General features: G+C 37.1%; 1 protein-coding gene across 2 annotated transcripts in view; it reads right to left on the bottom strand.

Moving 5' to 3' along the window:
• Window positions 1-19,408, bottom strand: part of cep112 (centrosomal protein 112) — a 210,447-nt gene that overhangs the window by 95,844 nt on the left and 95,195 nt on the right. For both annotated transcript variants that reach the window (XM_081363687.1, XM_081363688.1), the window contains exons 19-20: window positions 12,226-12,333; window positions 4,835-5,017 (exon numbers count right to left, since the gene is read on the bottom strand). In XM_081363687.1, coding sequence (XP_081219813.1) covers window positions 4,835-5,017; window positions 12,226-12,333 — 291 coding nt within the window. The remainder of the gene's footprint in view (window positions 1-4,834; window positions 5,018-12,225; window positions 12,334-19,408) is intronic.

Below are 19,408 nucleotides of genomic sequence, written 5' to 3'. Positions count from 1 at the left end.
ACCATGTAATGTGGGTTACAGAACGGGCCGTGACCAACCAACGGTACAGGGCGAAAACAAGTCACTGCGACCTGGAACAAAAGCTCTCTGTGCTGTGAGAAAAGCACGAGTCATTGGCTCATCTTGCCCGCTTCTGATGTCCTGACCACATCAAGACATGAGTCTGAATGGCTCATCTTCATTGTGTGTATTCCAGGAAGAGATGTGAGTGATGTTACCCGTCACCGGGTGAAGGTTTATGGAATGTGAACTGACGTGAAAAACATCACCTCCAATATCAATCATTTTGTCAATCACTTTTTTTTCTTTTTGTGATGTTTAAATTAAAATCACATGTACAGGACGGACTAGAAACAAGTCTTGGTAACACTTTATTTGAGAGTGTCCTTGTTACACGTTATATGTACCTATAGTGATGACAGTACATTATACATAATGGACCATTTTCACATTTTTGGGGTTCGTCATAGTTGGGTAAATATACATTTTGTGTTCTCATTTACTCCAACAGCAAATAAATAAATAAATCCATGACAGTTTTCCTATGACATTTGAAAAGAGTGGAAAATTATAGAGAGACTGATTACAGCAGTCAGAAAAAGGAATTTTGTGAAATCACTCTCTCAGCTGGTGTATTAGAAACTTTATTTTTGTAATTTACTGTCAAGGTAATATAACAAAGTGTAGTGTTATAAACATGTTTCAGATCTAGATTTGTGATGTTGATTTGTGATGATTTGTGATGAAAAGGGTCTATTTATCTATTTCTATTTATCTCCATCTATTTAAGGGTCTATATATCTGTACGAGCTCTAAATACATAGGAAATCGGCCATTGATACATTACTTATGCTCTCTTGTTTTCTTTTTATGTCAGTGATTTTTTAAAAAAAAATTTGTATTATGATAAGTCGATAATTTAACATGTTATGTGTGTTTGTGTTATGTACGGCTCTAGGGTGGAAACAAATTTCCTCTTGAGGACAAATAAAAAAAATCAATCTAATCTATCTATTACATGCTGTAACACTAAACCAAACCCTAATCCTAAAGTAAGTACATGCTGTTCATTAATATTACTCAGTACTTAAGTATATAAAACCCAACCCAAAGCTCAAGTCCCTCAACTCTAAATATAACTTTTAATTTAGTTGTTACCAAACAGATACTATTCAGTATCCAACCAGCTCAACACAGTAACACTGGCTCAACCAATGGTGGGACTACCTTTTAGTTTATTTTTTTGCCAATGGCATATGAGGGGAGTGGTCGGAGAACCATTATTCATGCATGTCCAACATTTGAATCAGAATTCACTAAATTTGAAATACAATACAGAAATACAACACAGGAAACTTAATAGCATAATTTTTGTATGAAGTAATGAGTAGTGGTGAACAGATAAGAGTATTTAATTGCCAATGACATATCTAGAGTTCATGTTGGCTGATTTCTAATTAAATTACATTAAATTAGCATAAATTAAATGAATGAATGATGAAAGTGTAACTCAACAGTTAATGAACAGACCTGTGCCCCAGCAGTTACATGCTTATTTACACCTGTCACTCATTTAGCACTAAACACAGGTCAAAAATGCTTTGTGATCTGATCACTCAAAACTGCATTCAAAGGTAGTGAGAAATACATAAGTGCAATATTTTTGTGGATCATTTTCAGGATCAGATGACCTGAAATGGGTGATAATTTCAATTCAACCCTGTGAATTGTCCCAATATATACTTTGATTACATCCTTTAACTCTTCACTATATTCAAGAAACGGTCGTTTCTGATTATGTCGCGATATCAAGGTCCCGCACACACTCCCGCAGACTCAATCGCAAGCACATCTGTCAATCATGACATTACACAATATTAGCATCAAATAACTAACTAAAACCAAACTTACTGGAAAAACGAACACTGGAACATACTTTAGAAGTGACCGAAACCATCATTGGAAAAAAAATAATTGATGTGTAATTCGATTTTCTAGTTTGGCTCGCGTCCCATTTGATTACATGGAGAGGGTGGGGCTTATGACATATACTGCAGCCGACCACTAGGGGGCGATCAAAATGCTTTGACTATAAGAATATTACAAATTACAATTTGAATCTCCCCACATGCAACACTGTGAATGTTGTTTTGGATCAAATTCTAATCTTCCAATCCATTCCACAATTTTCATAAAGAATTATCTATTACTCATCTCGGGAGGATCAAAATGCAAACACTTTAGGTTTTCAGACTGTTTTCATGAGCTACTGAAGTTCCCAAGCTACCTGGACAGCTGCGAAAATGTCTCTTAAGTCCATAATGTCAACAAGCAATGGCAACATTATAGTGGCAAGAGGGTTTAAGGTGGACTGTGAACAACATCACTGTCTGTTCCAAAGTTGCAATGCGTGATTCAGAGACACGTCTCAGTGTTTTGAGCGGCTCAGTTCGCAGTAAACACTTTCCAGGTGCTCTGAGTTTGGATCGCTTATAAAGTGATTTTGATGCATTTGAAAATTTATATAATAATTGGCATTTAGTTCTTGTTTTAGGCTTGTGGTCATAACACTCATTTCCGAGTAGTTTTCTTCAAGCTATCTGTAGCTGTTATGGCACTCTCTAAATGCACACATTCTCTCAGAGCCGGCGCTGCTTGTATAATCAATAATGTTGTTGAGCTGATTGCTAAACAGAAATGCGGAGCATCCTATAGGAAGTCTCTCGCTGTAATAATGCCACGGACGGAAAAGTGAGGGGAAAAAAAGGGTAATATAATATAATAAAAAGAATAATATAAACCTTTGAGATTTTTGTAATGTTGCCAACATGCAACAGTGGGTCTTATGGTCAACAATTTTTATGCTCTTCCCACAACATTGCTCATTCAGTAAATCATAGATAAACTATTCCAGGTGATATTCATCACAGCCAAATGAAACTTTCAGAAGTGTACGAGGGGTGTAGGAATATTCCAGGATCTCAACGCTTTGGAGAGTTTCAGAGGCTCTGCTCTGAGATTTCCTATTCCAAATTTTAGGCGTCTCAAGAAAGTAAAAGTAACACTGAATTATTACAGCGGTGAAATTTTGAAACCTTAAAAGTCCAGCATCGCAATATTTTCCGAATCCAATACATCATCAATATAAATACTTGGGATATCTCTGAGGGTTGAGGTAAAAAAAAAAAAGTTATTTGCTTCATAAATAGCATTAACTTTCATCAGCTCTCTACCTGTCAATATTCTTGGAGATATTTCAAGGGATCTTTTCAAGTCCATGAGTTGCGTTTCACTCTCAGTGAGTTGAAGAGGGTTATTTGGAATAGAGATGGTTTGGGCCATAGAGGGTTGATGTACTCTTGGCAAAAAACTGCATCATTGAATCACAGAAGAGAAACATATCAGCCAAACCACAAACCTCTTTCCTTTAAGTGCCAACTACCAGCTGATGAAAGACATGTCCACTGAACAGGCCACGTTCAACAACACGGCACTGATAAACTCTTTTGAAATTGTTTTTAGCGAGATGGTTGATCATTGATATCAAACCACTAATAGCACTACTGTAAAAAAAGAGGTGAAAACAACTGTCACTCAAAACAGAAAAAAAACCACACTGAAAATAAAGCGCTTAAGTAGACCAATAACACACCTTTTCGCTAATACTGTATAGGACATGTCCACTGAAAAGGCCACACTTAACAACACACTTTTTGACTCTCATTTGTTAAGTTTTATTATTATTTAGCTTTTTTTTTGTAAAACATGATCTTCCTTGTTGAAAATTGCACCAATAAACTCTTTTGAAATTGTTTTTAGCAAGAAAATTGATAATTGATATCAAACCACTAATAGCACTACTGTAAAAAATTGTTGTTTCCATTTTCTGAGCAGGTGAAAACAACTTTCACTCAAAACAGAAAAAAACCACACTGAATATAGATCGCTTAAGTTATTGTTACCATACCTGTTCGCTAATATATCAATTCAGATTGGAACATTTCATCATAGATTGTTATGTCCTATACGGCATCAACTTTCTCTTGCTAGGAGCCAATAAATATGATTTAGCCATGCTGACAATTTACATTTAATCTTGGGGTTTGACGAGTCCACTGAATCCACAATTGGGGGCTAGCCTATCGAATGGCTTCCCACAGGGATCTCACGATATCCAGGCTGGAGAGGGAAGCGGCGGACGGGGCACTAGGCACAACAGGCACCAGAAACCCACTGATGACCAAAATGGAGGTCTTATGGGCTCATGAATACTGTCTAAATAACACATGTCTGGTGCAGCAGTTTCAGATATTAGAGAATAGTGCTTATTAGCAGATAAATGCTACCTGCACCACAGTGACTAAACCAGCAAACAGAACTGTAGAACTCTTTACAACTAACCCCAATTTAAACATCCCAAGAAAAGAAGAAAGCACCCTACGGTTCCCAATAAAAGGCCCCAGTCACAATGGGCTTGGAAATTTACTTTCTTAAATCCGGCAGCCTGTGGTTTTCAGATGCTTTTTCAATGAAAATGTTAAAATTTTCAAGGAAATCCCGCAGTGGAAAGTTGCACATGAACATAATGGTTAAAAAGTTTCCAAATTTAATGCTTGTTGGGTTTTTTTTTTTACGCACAACAGTTTTGCGAAAAAGTATGCGATTTAAAAAACAAAGTAATAGATTTCAATGCAATGCAACGCAGAAAAATACGATAATGTCATAAAATCACAGCGTAAAAAAACAAAAACAATCATCAAATGTAACATTATCCTACTTAACAAAACCAAATAGTGCCAGAAAGCGTTGTAAAGGAAGGGAAAGGACCCCCTACCTGAGCGTCGCGCTTCCTCCAGTCCTGTGTTTGCGTTTGCTGCTGGACCATGGCGGCCCTCGCCTGCTTGTCCAAACTATCGATTTCCCGCTGGTGGTCCTGGACCAGGCTGTCCTTCTCGGCATTGTGTGCCTGGAGTAGGTGCGTCCGCTCCTGTTCATGCTGCAGTTTCAGCTCCACAATCTGATTGGACAACAAGGAGCAAGACTTCATCAGCAGAACATCCCTGTCGTCATGACAACTTGTGCATGGCTCAGCGAAGAAAAAAGTTCACGGCTTGCCTCACAACACAAGAAGCTTATGCAAGTTTTTGCATCACTATGACCTCACGTGTTGTTGTCCTGCCAATTATGACGAGCTAGCATCTCTTTCAGCTCTCATTAGAAAGACAAAATGTTGCACAAAACTGGACACCAAAATGATGGCCAATATCATCGACATACGCTGCATTGAAGACGAGGAAGCAAGAAATTAACATAAAAGAATAGCAAATCTTTACCCATAATCCCATTTATTCCAACAGACTGCAAAAAAGAAAAAGAAAACACTCCCCATTCATTCAAATAATTTAAATTTTCTAGTCAGTCCATACTGTGATGATGGATATACCGCAACTTACTGTTACTTAGTCCTTTTCCGAAGTGTTGCGCTTTGTCAAAAACGGAAAATTAAGAATCTCAAATATTCCAATTTGCACGGCATCCCTTGCTAACTCTTATTCAGAAAAAAAAAGAAAAAGAAAAGTGGTCCGGATTGAAAGCAAGAAGGAAAATGTTGAAAGAACACAAAAGCTAGCAGTGGCATTATCTCTCTGACTTGCACCTGCTGTGCGGTGAGTCGAGCCTCCGTGTCGGTTCCCAAGATCCGTTCCCAGTCTCCTCTGGATGGGATATGGTGACCTTGGCCATCCGGCCCCCCGTCTCCCAGTTAGAGGCCTGCATCCCGCAGTTTTCCAGCTAATCCCCCCACATTGTGTGGCTTGGCACCCTACCTGGCCTGCCAGCTAGAGGCTGCTGTGGTGCTATTGAGTGTAGGTGATGAATGGGATTTCATCTTGATTCCCCCAGCCAATCAGGCACAAGGCCACAAAAGACGCTTCAAACAGCCACCAATTTTAGTGGATTTTGAAGAAGCTGAAGTAAGATTTGGAGAGTTATCGATTTCGCCCATCGACACAGTAGAGGAAGAGACGTGGATGCAAGCAGACGATAGGGCGAAACTCAACAGCCAACAGAAAGAGCCTCAGCTAATTGATCAGGGACCAACGAAGGACGCAACTCTCCAGTCTTAAAGAAATACGATGGATTTCTTCAAGACACCTCATGCATTAATATCCTAATCTCGTTGCTTGATGATCTCTTCCTCTAATCCAACCACCAGATTTGCAGTATATACACGTCATATCAGATGAATAGCCGGTGATCAGTGATTACCTCAGTTTACTGAACCCGTCCCACAGCACTTGTCGGACAAAGCAAGGCTTTGGTTTTGACACTTCTGAGTTAATTGTTTCCGACGCAGGGTGAAAATACACGCCAAAAACACGCCGATATGACAGTGGGAAAGCCAAGGGTGGGGGGAGAGATTGAAAACATTGAAAGAAAGAGCCTCTGCTAATTGATCAGGGATCAACGAAGGACGCAACTCTCCAGTCTTAAAGAATAGGATGGACATCTTCATGACACACCATGCATTAATATCCAAAACTCAGTTCTCAATACTGAGATCTCTTACTACAATCCAACCGGCCAAATTTGCTATATATACACGTGATAACAGATGAATAGCTTGGATCAGTGATTACCTTAGTTTAAAGCCTAGCGTACAGCTAATGGGTTAAACCCCGTCCCACAGCGTTTGTCGGACAAGCGACAAAGGCAAGGCTTTGGTTTTGACAATTCTGAGTTAATTTTTTTCGACGCAGGGTGAAAATCCACGCCAAATATGTGCCGATATGACAGTGGGAAAGCGAAGGGTGGGGGGAGAGATTGAAAACATTGAAACGTCACAGAAAGGGCTGCTGGGTGCCGGGCTCTTAAAGCGCTAGCGCTGAATGGCTGCTGTCACCAGGCAGATGTGATTAGCGCCCCCTCCTAGAGTGCCAGCGTTGAATTCATGAGTGAAACCGCTCTGTATCGGACAGAAGGTGCTCAGTAGGGGATCTCTTTGAAGAAAGAGTGGGGGAAAATATATTCAATTATTCAAAAAGTACAGATACTCCAAAAAGGACCATTCCATCTTTTTTTGTTTGTGTGGCTTTTTTTCTGAAAAAATTATTATAAAGGAAGAGAGCACTTGAGATGGACTGTTTGTTTGACGTGGATATGTGAGTGGGACGCTGTTAATGTCATATACTTGACTTCCTACTTGTTGTGACCTCAGACATCAGCTCAATGTTGCCAGCGTGACGTCAAATGGCGAGGAGGTCAAAGAGAAACAACACTTCTATAGAAATGCACTCTTTTAAAGTCCAATTGAAGGGGAATCCTGGGGAATGTTTCTTTGTGTCCGCGTGAATAGCTAAAAGTGACCCTGGGAGCACGGGCCACTCATTAAAGCAGCACTAAACATCTCAGCTCCAGCTCAGAGCTTTATCAACTTACCTCTCACAAGGCTAAATATCATTAACAGTAACTCCTTAAACCCTTGATAAATCACAGCAATGCCTCTGTTATAATATCACTATATTGTGTAATCAATGTCCATTTCAGGCCATAGTTGACCCTTAAAAAATAATATGAAGCCAAGTTTAGCCACATTTTTAAGACAATTGTGATGTGAAATTATGTAAAAGTACTTCACTTAAAATGTATATACAGTAGTCAACATTTGAAGTGGATCAAAACCTTTCATCAAAGTTATACATGAATTTTGAACAATACCCGTTCTTGTCTTAGAACAATTTTCTTGAACTTTTTTGATCCAAATGTTGACTACTGTATACATATATATATATATATATATATATATATATATATATATATATATATATATATATATATATATATATGCATTAATAAGAAGATTTTTGAAAATTACGATAATGAGAATGGGGAAGAATGATAATTACAGTAATTATCAAGCAAAAAATGTCTTAATATAAAACACATCTTAATGAAATTGTCTTTTTATGAATCACTTTTGACACTACTGTGACGTATAATGACCAGTCTGGTCAACTTTAAGTTGTTCTGGGTGAGTGATATCGCAGCTTGAAGAGTTTAGACACTAAATATTATTGAGGGTTTTGTTGTTACCTTGGCAACTGTTTCTGTAACAATAACAATGTTTTATTTACCAACTATAAGTGTCCTTTTAGTACAGAATTTTTGTTTTTGTCGCTTGTAATATTTCAGACATGATAATAATTAAAAGTAGTAAAAAAAAATTTTTTTTACTGATCTAAATCAAATTAAATTACAGAGTCAGTTTATGGGACTGATGAGTCTGAATAGTGAATAACAGGGATAGATCTGAATAGTTTCCTGGTTCATTTGGTGTCCACCCTCTAGCGCCACCATCAGGTCAAAGTTTTTTCCTACTTTTTGCTAATTAGGAAAAATAAATAAAAAAATCCCAAGTTTATTATCCCAGATGTTCAATTTCAGCATACTCAAATAAAACAACCATAAAATATTTTCTCCACTCCTACAAAATTACATTTTGATAATAAAAACATAACAAAACAAGCATTAGCCTTTCTATGTATTTTCAGTTATTTAATCAATAAACATAGCGCTAATTGATTGGCCAGGTGTGCAATGCTCTTCACAATGATGCTAATTATATATCTATTAGACTTTATAAGCACTACAGTTATTCATCCTTGGTCAAATGTTCGAAATTCAACACACTGAACATATTTATTTTCTAAAAAAGCTCCTGGTGTTCCTGTGAATGATTCAGTCTGTCTGTGCGAGTGGGAACAATAGGAACGTGAACAGGAATAACCACAGGACACTAGCATAGCAAGAACTAGCCTGTTTTCCCTTTCACAAGCCTCTTCCCATCCCCGAGCCAAACCTAGCTGCATACCCGCTAGCCTGAATTTCTGAAATTTGATGAAGGATGAAAACTGTAGATGTGTTTGAGGCTTCCAAAAGATTTGAGTGACACAAAATGAGGTTTCACTGGCTGATGGGGGTGTACTGGTTCACAAACAAAAAGGTTTTAAAAATGTGTCTTGTGTTCATTTAGTGAAAAACATGACTTGATAATTTTTACCAGATTTTTATACTTGAAAAGTGGTTGTTTATCGTCATAATCTTTATAGAGTGCAACAGTCGAGTTCTGAGAGTAAAAAAATCCATTCATTTTCTCCGTAGGGACACTGATTTTTAATGATAACTTACAAAGCTTTAAAGACAGCTCTACTGTGAGCTACGAGGCTGTTAATTGATAGTTCTGTTACTTTTACAGCATTTATTACTCTTAGTTAATATTAATTTTGACATTTACTAATAAATTATTAAAATCAAAAGTTGTATTTGTTAGCATTAGTTAATGCACAGTGACCTAACATGAACAGCTGGATTTTTATTAACTAACATTAACAAAGATTAATAAATACTGTAACAAATATATTATTCATTGCTTGTTCATGTTAGTTAATGAATAATATAATGCTAATAAATAAGACCTTATTGTAAAGTATATATATATATATATATATATATATATATATATATATATATATATATATATATATATATATATATATATATATATATATATATATACTTCTGTCCGATTTTTACATTATTTTTTGTTTCAAATCAAAGTTTGTAATGTTATAATTCACAATGTAGCTGGTTGGTTTGATTCGTGGCTTATAGCGGTTCAACAAAGACTATATTGAAATCCCAATGGGAGGAATTAATGTAAAAAATAATTCCGGATCCAGCGCTGCTGAAAACGTGAAAATATAATAACTTGCTCAGTCTCATTTTTCGACCACCCTCCAACCATGTGACTCCATTCTGGTATTTCATCACTACATTTCTAGGTAATTATCATGTCACATTACACAATTAAAACCAAGTTGACTACCAATTATCACTTGTTTTACAAACACTACAGTACAGGGAATAGAGTAAACGAGGTATAAAACAAGCTATTTGAACAAGCAGATTTCATGATGACACCACAGGCGTTTGACCAGGCCTTACAAATGAAGGACTTTGAGTCGATGGGGGATTGGATTCTGCGGGCGGACTGAATCTTTCACAACACAGGGAAATAAAAACAAAGCATATTGTCTGTCCTTTCTTTTGGACTTTAGGCTTTAGTGTAGTTTCTTACAGTGTGACACGACCCGCTCCCGTCATTCTCACACACCGCTGAACAGAAACCTAAAGATGAGAAATTCATTTGTCTCGGTTTTAAATAACCTGAGAAAAAAAAGCAAAGAGCGCCCACCCACAATGCATTGTGTGGGCAGGTTCACAAGTAATGAGCTGCCACAAGAACAAGGTCAATAAAGTGGAACATTACGTTAGAGATATTAAGTGAGTTTTGTTTGTCGAAGTGGGATCAGTGAGTTACTGTACAAACACTCACTCTGACCTGGTGTCACTTTTGATATTCCAGACATAGATAAAAGAGAGAACAACAGTGCAAAGATGAATATTGGTCAGCTTGCTGATAGTTTGATCTTTTTTTTTCCTTCAAAAGAACTTGTTTTGCAGTTTTGATATAATTTTATTCCCCTTTCCTATTTGAAAACCTAGATTAACTGGGACTAGTCACAGCACTTACATATCGTTGCCATATTGTTGATTTGATTGCTTCTATTGTTCTCCGCTTTGGATAATAGCATCTGCTTAATGTTTAAAGTCCCCCTGTGGTGAAAATCCAGCTTTTAATGTTGTTTATGTGTCTATGTGGTGTTTTTAATGTGCTTTAAGACAAACCATGTGTAAATTCATAAGTCGACACCATTGCTGAGTATTTTCTCCTTAAAACTGCAGTGAACCAAAGACAGTCTCAAAAACACGCTTTGAAATCGCTGGTGTTTCTGACGTCACAAACTACCTTGTAACCAATCAGATCAACGTGTGCTCACCAACCAGTGGATCTCTGAGCTGAGTGAGTGGAGGCGGGGCTCATTTGCATATTCATAGAATCACGCATACTAAATGAGGCAAGGGTGTCGAGTTACATTCAAGATATTTTAAGGCTTGAAGAAAACATTTTCATGGAAACAACGTTTAAATATGTAATTTTGGTGATCAAAGATGAGTTTTAAGGGATAAAACTATCGACTACAGGGGGACTTTATGAACAATAACTCTTTATGCAAAAACTATGGTTACCAGATGTTATCACCTCTCGCATTAGGTATAGACCATTTGAGTGTTAGCAAACAGCAAACAGATATGCGAGTTCATAGCTCACAATTCTGAGAAGAAAAATCACAATTGCACGATATAAAAACTCGATATTCTGCCTTTTTTCCTCTCATATACACTGTTTATAAAGGTTATGTGATATAAACCATTTATAAAGTCTGTATTGGGAGATATAAACTCACAATTGCGGGAAAAAAGTCAGAATTGTGAGTGATTTTCTTTTTTATTATAGGTTTAAATGTTACCTATGTAAAATGTTATAGGTTTAAATACTATTTCATGCTGTAACTGTAGGGCTAATACATTATGCCCCCTATGAACTATGAATTTTATGTATATTCATTTATTTATCTTTAACAAGTAAGCTTTTGGTTTAGTTTTTGCTCAATACTAACTGAAATGGAAACATATATATATATATATATTATATATATATATGTTATATATATAAATTATAATTCTTGCACAGGAGAGACTTGTTTCCAAACAAAGGGAAAAAAGAATTGTATGTCGTTATCTGCTATGAGCCAAAAAATGATTGGAAATTCATGAATAATTCTGCAAAAATATAATATCGTACATCCCTACTATATTATATTATAAATCATACATCTTACAATATATATTTTGCTTCTCAAATAATACTTTTACATAAAATCCATTGTTTGGCAACATCATTTGCTTCAATGCAATATAATGTACTGTTAAATAGCAATGTGATAAGATTAAGGTGAACAATATTTCACTATTCACTAAAAAGAAAGATAAACACATTCCTGTCAGTCAATATTTTTTTTCTTTTTAAAGGTAGCATCTTATCAGTTGATTGGACTTTTGATTAAATGGAGAACAAATTACATGTTTAATCAGGTGGAACTGGAGACTGAATGGACTGATATGATAAGGGATTTTAAATTGAACATTGACAGCCCGTCCAATCATTTGATTTTGAATGTGAAGTGTGATGCTCGGTGTAATAATGCTGGAGTCTGAGTAAATGATTTGTTTGTCACACTTAATGTGATGTAAATGAATGGTGACCTGCTGCTCGTATCTCCGCTGTAAGTCCTCCATCTGCAAACCGAACTCTTTACACTGCTTCTCTCGTAGAGATTTAGAGCGAATCAGATCGCACTCCACTTTCTCCATCTGCAATCACAAAACAGTGGCAGCGTTGTATTATTGTATTATTGTATTATCAATCGAGATCTTTTTCTTCACTGAACACAAAGACACTTTTACAGGCACTCTCATAATGCGATTATAATGGGATTTTGGCCATATTGTGATTGAACTTTACCTCATGTAAACAATACTTCTATCTAACTAATGCGATTAAGCTCGTAATTGTAGCAACCATGATAAACACTCATATAATCACATTATTACACATGTGCTCGGACGCACATTATGAAGGATGGCGGTTAATATAACCACACGTCTTCGCCAATAATCAGAATAATGAAAATGGCATTGCAAATTGAAGAGTTTAGCTCGTGTCATGTAAACATCTTACAGCGATTAAGTCCTTACTCTGATTATTGTTAAAAACAAAACATTATTCGGTGCACGTTAACGTAGTCATTAATAATTACATGTCGATAATTAAATGAAGCGATATTCTAATAAGCAAAGCACACAGATACTGAAATATATAATAGTTGATGTATAATTCAAAAATAATAATAGTATAAAAACTGATTTTGGTTTTATAAGGATAGGCGAGTTAGGATACTTGATCAGCATAATGGATTAAATAAATCGGTAACACTTTACAATAAGGTTCATTAGTTAATATTAGTTAATGTATTAACTAACAATGAGCAATACATTTGTTACTGTATTTGTTAATCTTGGTTAATGTTAGTTAATATAAATCCAGCTGTTCATTGTTTGTTCATGTTAGTTCACAGTGCATTAACTAATGCTAACAAATACAACCTTTGATTTTAATCATGTATTAGTAAATGTTGAAATTAATATAAACTGAGATCAATAAATGCTGAAAAAATATTGTTCATTCTTAGTTCATGTTAACTAATGTAAAGTGCTACCAATAATTCATTAAAAGATGTGCTTTACAGTTAGCATGTGTAAGTCAAGGTCATGTCCCGTTATCCAGAGGACTTTCCTTTCTATGATGCCGTTACGAACAGATGAATGCAAATGGACAGCAGAAAAGAGAAAGAGAGGGGGAGTTGAAGACTTTGATGTGGGCTGAATCTTGGACACATGATGATCACTGGAGACTCAGGGTGGAAAGAGAAAGGTGAATCAGAAACAACATGAGCTGAATGTGGGAGTCCAGAGACAGCGTTAGGATCCCCGAACACTCGCCCACAACTACAGGACCATTAGTAAACACACACACACACACACACACACACACACACACAGTCTGCCAAGGGCAACGCTGCAGAGGAACTCTGCCCACATGACTTAATGCTATCCTGGTTAAAGGTTCCTGTGGGAGCTCACGTCATTACTGATCGTACATAAACACGCAGAACATATTCCTACTTATATATCTCTGACTTGCAGCCATCCATTGGCTATGTACAAACCACGGCTAAATTCAGTTGTCCCTTCACCTTTTGGTGTGTGATGATCCTATTCTGTACATACAGAGTTTAGTAATTGACAACCGCATTCTAAAACCAAATTAGCTGAGGTCAAGATTCAGGTCGTTACAACCGCATTCACCAGAAATGCACCATAATGAATAACCAGTTGTTAGTGACTTACTTAATCATGCATCAGAGAGGTATCTCTGAAAATCACAAACAAAGAGATTCAAGTCTTGACAACAGCACAATAACAATAACAATATTTCTGGTGAATTACCGGTAACAAATCATGCGCGAACGGGATCTTTTCAAATATACCGGTAAATTACCGTAACAAATCATGTGTGAACGGGGCCTTTCCAAATATACCGGTAAATTACCGTAACAAATCATGTGTGAACGGGGCCTTTTTCAAATATACCTGTAAATTACCGTAACAAATCATGCGTGAACGGGGCCTTTCCAAATATACCGGTAAATTACCGTAACAAATCATGCGTGAATGGGGCCTTTCCAAATATACCGGTAAATTACCGTAACAGATCATGCGTGAACGGGACCTTTACAAATATACCGGTAAATTACCGTAACAAATCATGCATGAACGGGGCCTTTCCAAATATACCGGTAAACTACCGTAACAGATCATGCGTGAACGGGACCTTTCCAAATATACCGGTAAATTACCGTACCAAATCATGCGTGAACAGGGCCTTTCCAAATATACCGGTAAATTACCGTAACAGATCATGTGTGAACGGGACCTTTCCAAATATACCGGTAAATTACCGGTAACAAATCATGTGTGAACAGGACCTTTCCAAATATACCGGTAAATTACCATAACAGATCATGTGTGAACGGGACCTTTTCAAATATACCGGGAACGGGACCTTTCCAAATATACCGGTAAATTACCGTAACAAATCATGCGTGAACGGGGCCTTTCCAAACATACCGGTAAATTACCGTAACAAATCATGTGTGAACAGGACCTTTCCAAATATACCAGTAAATTACCGGTAACAAATCATGTGTGAGCGGGACCTTTCCAAATATACCAGTAAATTACCGTTAACAAATCATGTGTAAATAGGACCTTTTCAAATATACCGGTAAATCGGTTCCGGCAATTTACCAGTAAGGGAAGTTGTAACATTACCAGTAAATCACCGTTATCTGAATGCGTAATGAAGATTATCAGTGTTTTGCATGTACAAGGTCAGAACTCGCTGATGTAAGAAGTGATTTGGGCCAATCAGAAGCTGTTGAAAGAGCAACGGCTCGGAATCATTCATTAATGACGATGCAGATGATGCGTTTACTCAGCACTGTTTACAAATGATACCAAAACTAAAGCGCTTCTCCTCATCCGGGCGGATGAAGAGATTGTCAACAACAGTTAGCGATACTGTCAGTGTGATAAAATTACGAGCCTTCTTCAGGAACAAAGGCTTCCGGTTCAGGACATCATAACAGAGTTTACTGGTGTTCTGTTACTGATGTGTGAATGGTCTGTTACCGGTAAAGAGCCAGAACGCTGTTGCTTGTGTGAACAGAGCATTGAATTTACCGGTAAAGTCGTTCTGGCAAATTTATGGTAATTTACCGGGATTGCTGTGTGAAAGGGGTTAACTGCTCTGTTTACATGAACCCTAATAATCTGTTTGTAATTGGACTAGTAGCAAAGCCACATGTAACCACGTCAATGGGAATGAATTGGATTGCAAGGGGGGGGTTTAAACATTTTCCAGATCCATTCGATAGGACATGAAACACTTGATCGGATTGAAAACTGAAACTTGAGACACAGATATGGCGTAATGTCGTAATAATAATAATAATAATAATAATAATAATAATACATTTTAAGTGTAACGCACTTTATATTTAAGCAAAATCCCAAAGTGCTATAGATAAATATTAAGTCAACAAAGGAGGGGAGGATGTATATTCGTACATATATATATTCATGCAGTGTGCTTATGCCAAAAGATCAAATCCAATGTAAAGCTTCTGACATATAAATGTGCACATCAATCCGATTGCTTTATTTAGCATGCATGTACAAAGCATGTTGGGATTCAACCACTTGACACAAAAGGTGTCGATGTAAATATAGCACGATGATCCAGAAATGCTGGCCACACACTGTAGGATTTATCAAGTTTGCCCATAGGAATTCATGTTTCATGTTCACCGCCCTGAGCCAAAATGTTGCTATGGTTACCGCTGTGTCAATCATTCAGTACGTACACTGAAGGATAATTTAGGGGATTCACTCCTGCATTTAAATGTGGAAACTTCAGAATGTGTACATGGCCATTGTCTGTCATTTGAGCATTTAGAAACAAAATTGGTGAAACAGTTGTTCATTGGTGGTTTCAAATATGAAACTGTATCAAACAATTGGTGAAAAGCTTTGGAGAATTTGATGTTTCCCCATTCAGAGAGACAGAAGCTGAACTTGCATGAGTGAAATAGCTGAGGTGTTTCAAAGATGGCCGCCGAAGGAAAATGACTAGCCTGAAAGGGACTTGAAAAGTTTATCCTCTGTTTTTCTGCATTAAGGATTTCATAAGAGTCCTGATGACAGGACTGTGTCTTTTTGGAAATGGACGCAGCCTCCATTTCACATGTGCTAAAAACTGCTGTGCTGTGTTTTAGGATGCCACTTCTAAAGGATTAGTTCACTTCAGAATTAAAAAAAAAATAATCTAAGAGAATAAATGAAGGTTTTTGAGGGAAACATTCCATTATATAGTGACTTCAATGGGGTCCAACGGGTTGACGGCCCAGCCGAGGAATAAGAGTCTTATCTAGACAAACCATCCACCATTTTATAATAAAATAAACATTTATATACATTTTAACCACAAATGCTCGTCTTGCACGTCCACGACTTCACGCATTACGTAATCAGGTTGAAAGGTCACGCGTGTTCCGGTTCAGAAATGTAGGGAAGGGCGTTCTCATTTTCTCCTCCAACTTCAAAATCGTCCGACATCGTTGTTTTATCTTTTATTTATTTATTTGTTTTGTAAAGGGCGTTTGAATTAATCTTTGCACGTTGGCTTTGTAAACACTAGATCTGTACTTCCGCCACTTTAGAATGAAGTGACCTTTCAAAGTGATTACGTAATGCGTGAAGTCGTGGATGTGCAAGATGAGCATTTTTGGTTAAAAAGTATATACATGTTTATTTTTGTTATAAAATGCCCGATGGTTTGTCTAGATAAGACTCTTATTCCTCGGCTGGCATCGTGTCAAGGCTTTGAAGCTGCACTGAAACTCACATTTGGACCTTCAACCCGTTGGACCCCATTGAAGTCACTATATGGAGAAAAATCCTGGAACGTTTTCCTCAAAAAATTTCATTTCTGTTCGACTGAAGAAAGAAAGACAGACATGAACATCTTGGATGATGCGGGGGAGAGTAAATGATCAAGAAATTTTAATTCTGAAGTGAACTAATCCTTTAAAAGTGTCCATAAGCACAGCAGTACCAGGACCATGACAGAACAAAAGAGTTCACACCATATCAACTACAAGCTTCAGAATGAGTTAATTTAGAGTATGTTTGATAGAAATACAATTCTAGAGGTCTTCTACAAATTAAAACTCGAGTCAGTAACCTTCACAAAATATAAGCATTACACAATCATTATAACAATTGCTGTAGTGTAACCTTATGAAAATTAACCATGGTTGTATTGTAGTAAAACCATGTTTTTCTTGGCCTATTGACTACGATTTGTATAACCAAAAAAAAAAAAAAAAAAAACATAGTTAAACTACTAAAACTTTGCTTCTGTAGCAAAACCATGGTTAATTTGTGGTCACCATGGAATAATTACAAGAACTATTTTTTTTGTTTGTTTGAATCGTAGAAAAACCATGGTTAATTTTCGCAAGGAATCAACAGGACTAATTACCAAATCCTTAAATCAAATCCAATAAAATGTGATGCACTTCTCAGTGAAAGAATACAATAGCAGGAAATGCAGAATGAGTTTCTCAAAGCATCTTAAACCTAAAAACAATCCACTTATGCCTTGCGATGCTTTTGGGAAACGCAGCCCAGGATTTGATTCGATCATGGGCATTTGATTACGATTATTATTCATTTAAAGTGTGATGTGTTTTCTTTATAACAATGTGCACTCAGGAATCATTCATAATACGACCAGTAATATTTATTAAGAAAGTAAACCAAGTTCACTTTGATTGGATCATTTAGCTTTGAATGATGATTTTTTTGTGATCTGGAGGCTAATTAAGAGGCTTTTAGCAGCTAGGTAACAATAGCGTGAGTGTTTGTTTGCGCACACATTGGACGCAGATGTGAACCGGTTGCCGCTCCAGCATCTGTGCTCAGGATCTGATGTGATGATGCTGAGACGAACAGCGCAGTTGTTATGATGGAAATTGTGAATGTACAAAGACTCATACAGCATACATGTCGGGATGAGTAACAATTCCTGCTTGCTCATCTAATACCAATCTGTGATTCCCAGAAGGGTAAAAGCTTCTTAATGCATCTGAGGAAGCCAATAGAGGCATCACAATAGTTTATTTGCCACTTTTTGACACTATAGGCCCTATTTTAAGGATCTTAAGGTCGTCCCTATTCTCTTAATGAGCAATGGGTATGTTTTGTCCCTATTCTCTTAATGAGTGTTTTGGGCGTAATGTGCAATAAACCAATCAGAGTCTCATCTCCCATTCCCTTTAAAAGTTGTGGACCCACCTATAGGCGCACATTACTAACGCGCTCTTTAAATAACAAAAAAATACTGTGCCATTGACTTTAGACCAGGTTTCAGTTGGCCAATGGCTGAGACTATTTCAGTTCCTCAAAATAGCAACTATTGATAATTGATAGACCCTTTTAGGAGAGATATCAGCGAACAATGTGAGCTAGATAAACCTGTACTGTCCGCATGGTCCATGTACTGGTGGAGAACATGTGTTAACTCTTAAGTCATGCTGGAAGCTTGTCATTGATGTGAACTGTCGTCTGAGAGATGCTCAGTGCCCATATGGGGGAATGCAGTGATATCCTGAGAGACTGAACGAGGGAATGTGATTTATGACCCAGTCTGCAGTCCTGATCGCTCGCTGTCTGGAACAATCCACGGGCCAAATACATCCTGAGCTCAATTACACAGAGATACCAGCGAAAGAACGTCTCAGTCTGCTGCCACAACGCAGTTTGTTCTGGTGAAGAACGCCCACTTAGACGGAAAGCGACAGTATGACTGGATTGTAGGTTTCTAAAGTGGCAAAATGTGATGGTGTTTCTTACTTCATCAGAATGAGACGACCACTTGGAGAGTTCCCCAGACTATTAGTCAAAAATTATTAGTTTCTGCAGCAATCCTCATAATGGATCCATGTGTGGCTTTGTTGTTAAAGGAATAGTTCACTTAAAAATGAAAATTCTGTCATCATTTACCGAATTTCTTTCTTCTGCTGAGCACAAAGGAAGATATTTTGAAGAATTTCGTTAACCAGACAGTTGATGGACCCCATTGACTTCCATAGTAGGAAAAAAATACAATGGAAGTCAATAGGGTATTTCAACTGTTTGGTTAACGAAATTTATACAGGTTTGAAACAACATGAGGGTGAGCATATGATGACAACATTTTTAT

Source organism: Scardinius erythrophthalmus (genome assembly GCF_964197995.2).
Source record: "Scardinius erythrophthalmus genome assembly, chromosome: 1".
Classification (NCBI taxonomy): Eukaryota; Metazoa; Chordata; class Actinopteri; order Cypriniformes; family Leuciscidae; genus Scardinius; species Scardinius erythrophthalmus.
Note: the sequence above shows the minus strand (reverse complement) of the source record. Positions and strands in the feature narration are given on the sequence as shown.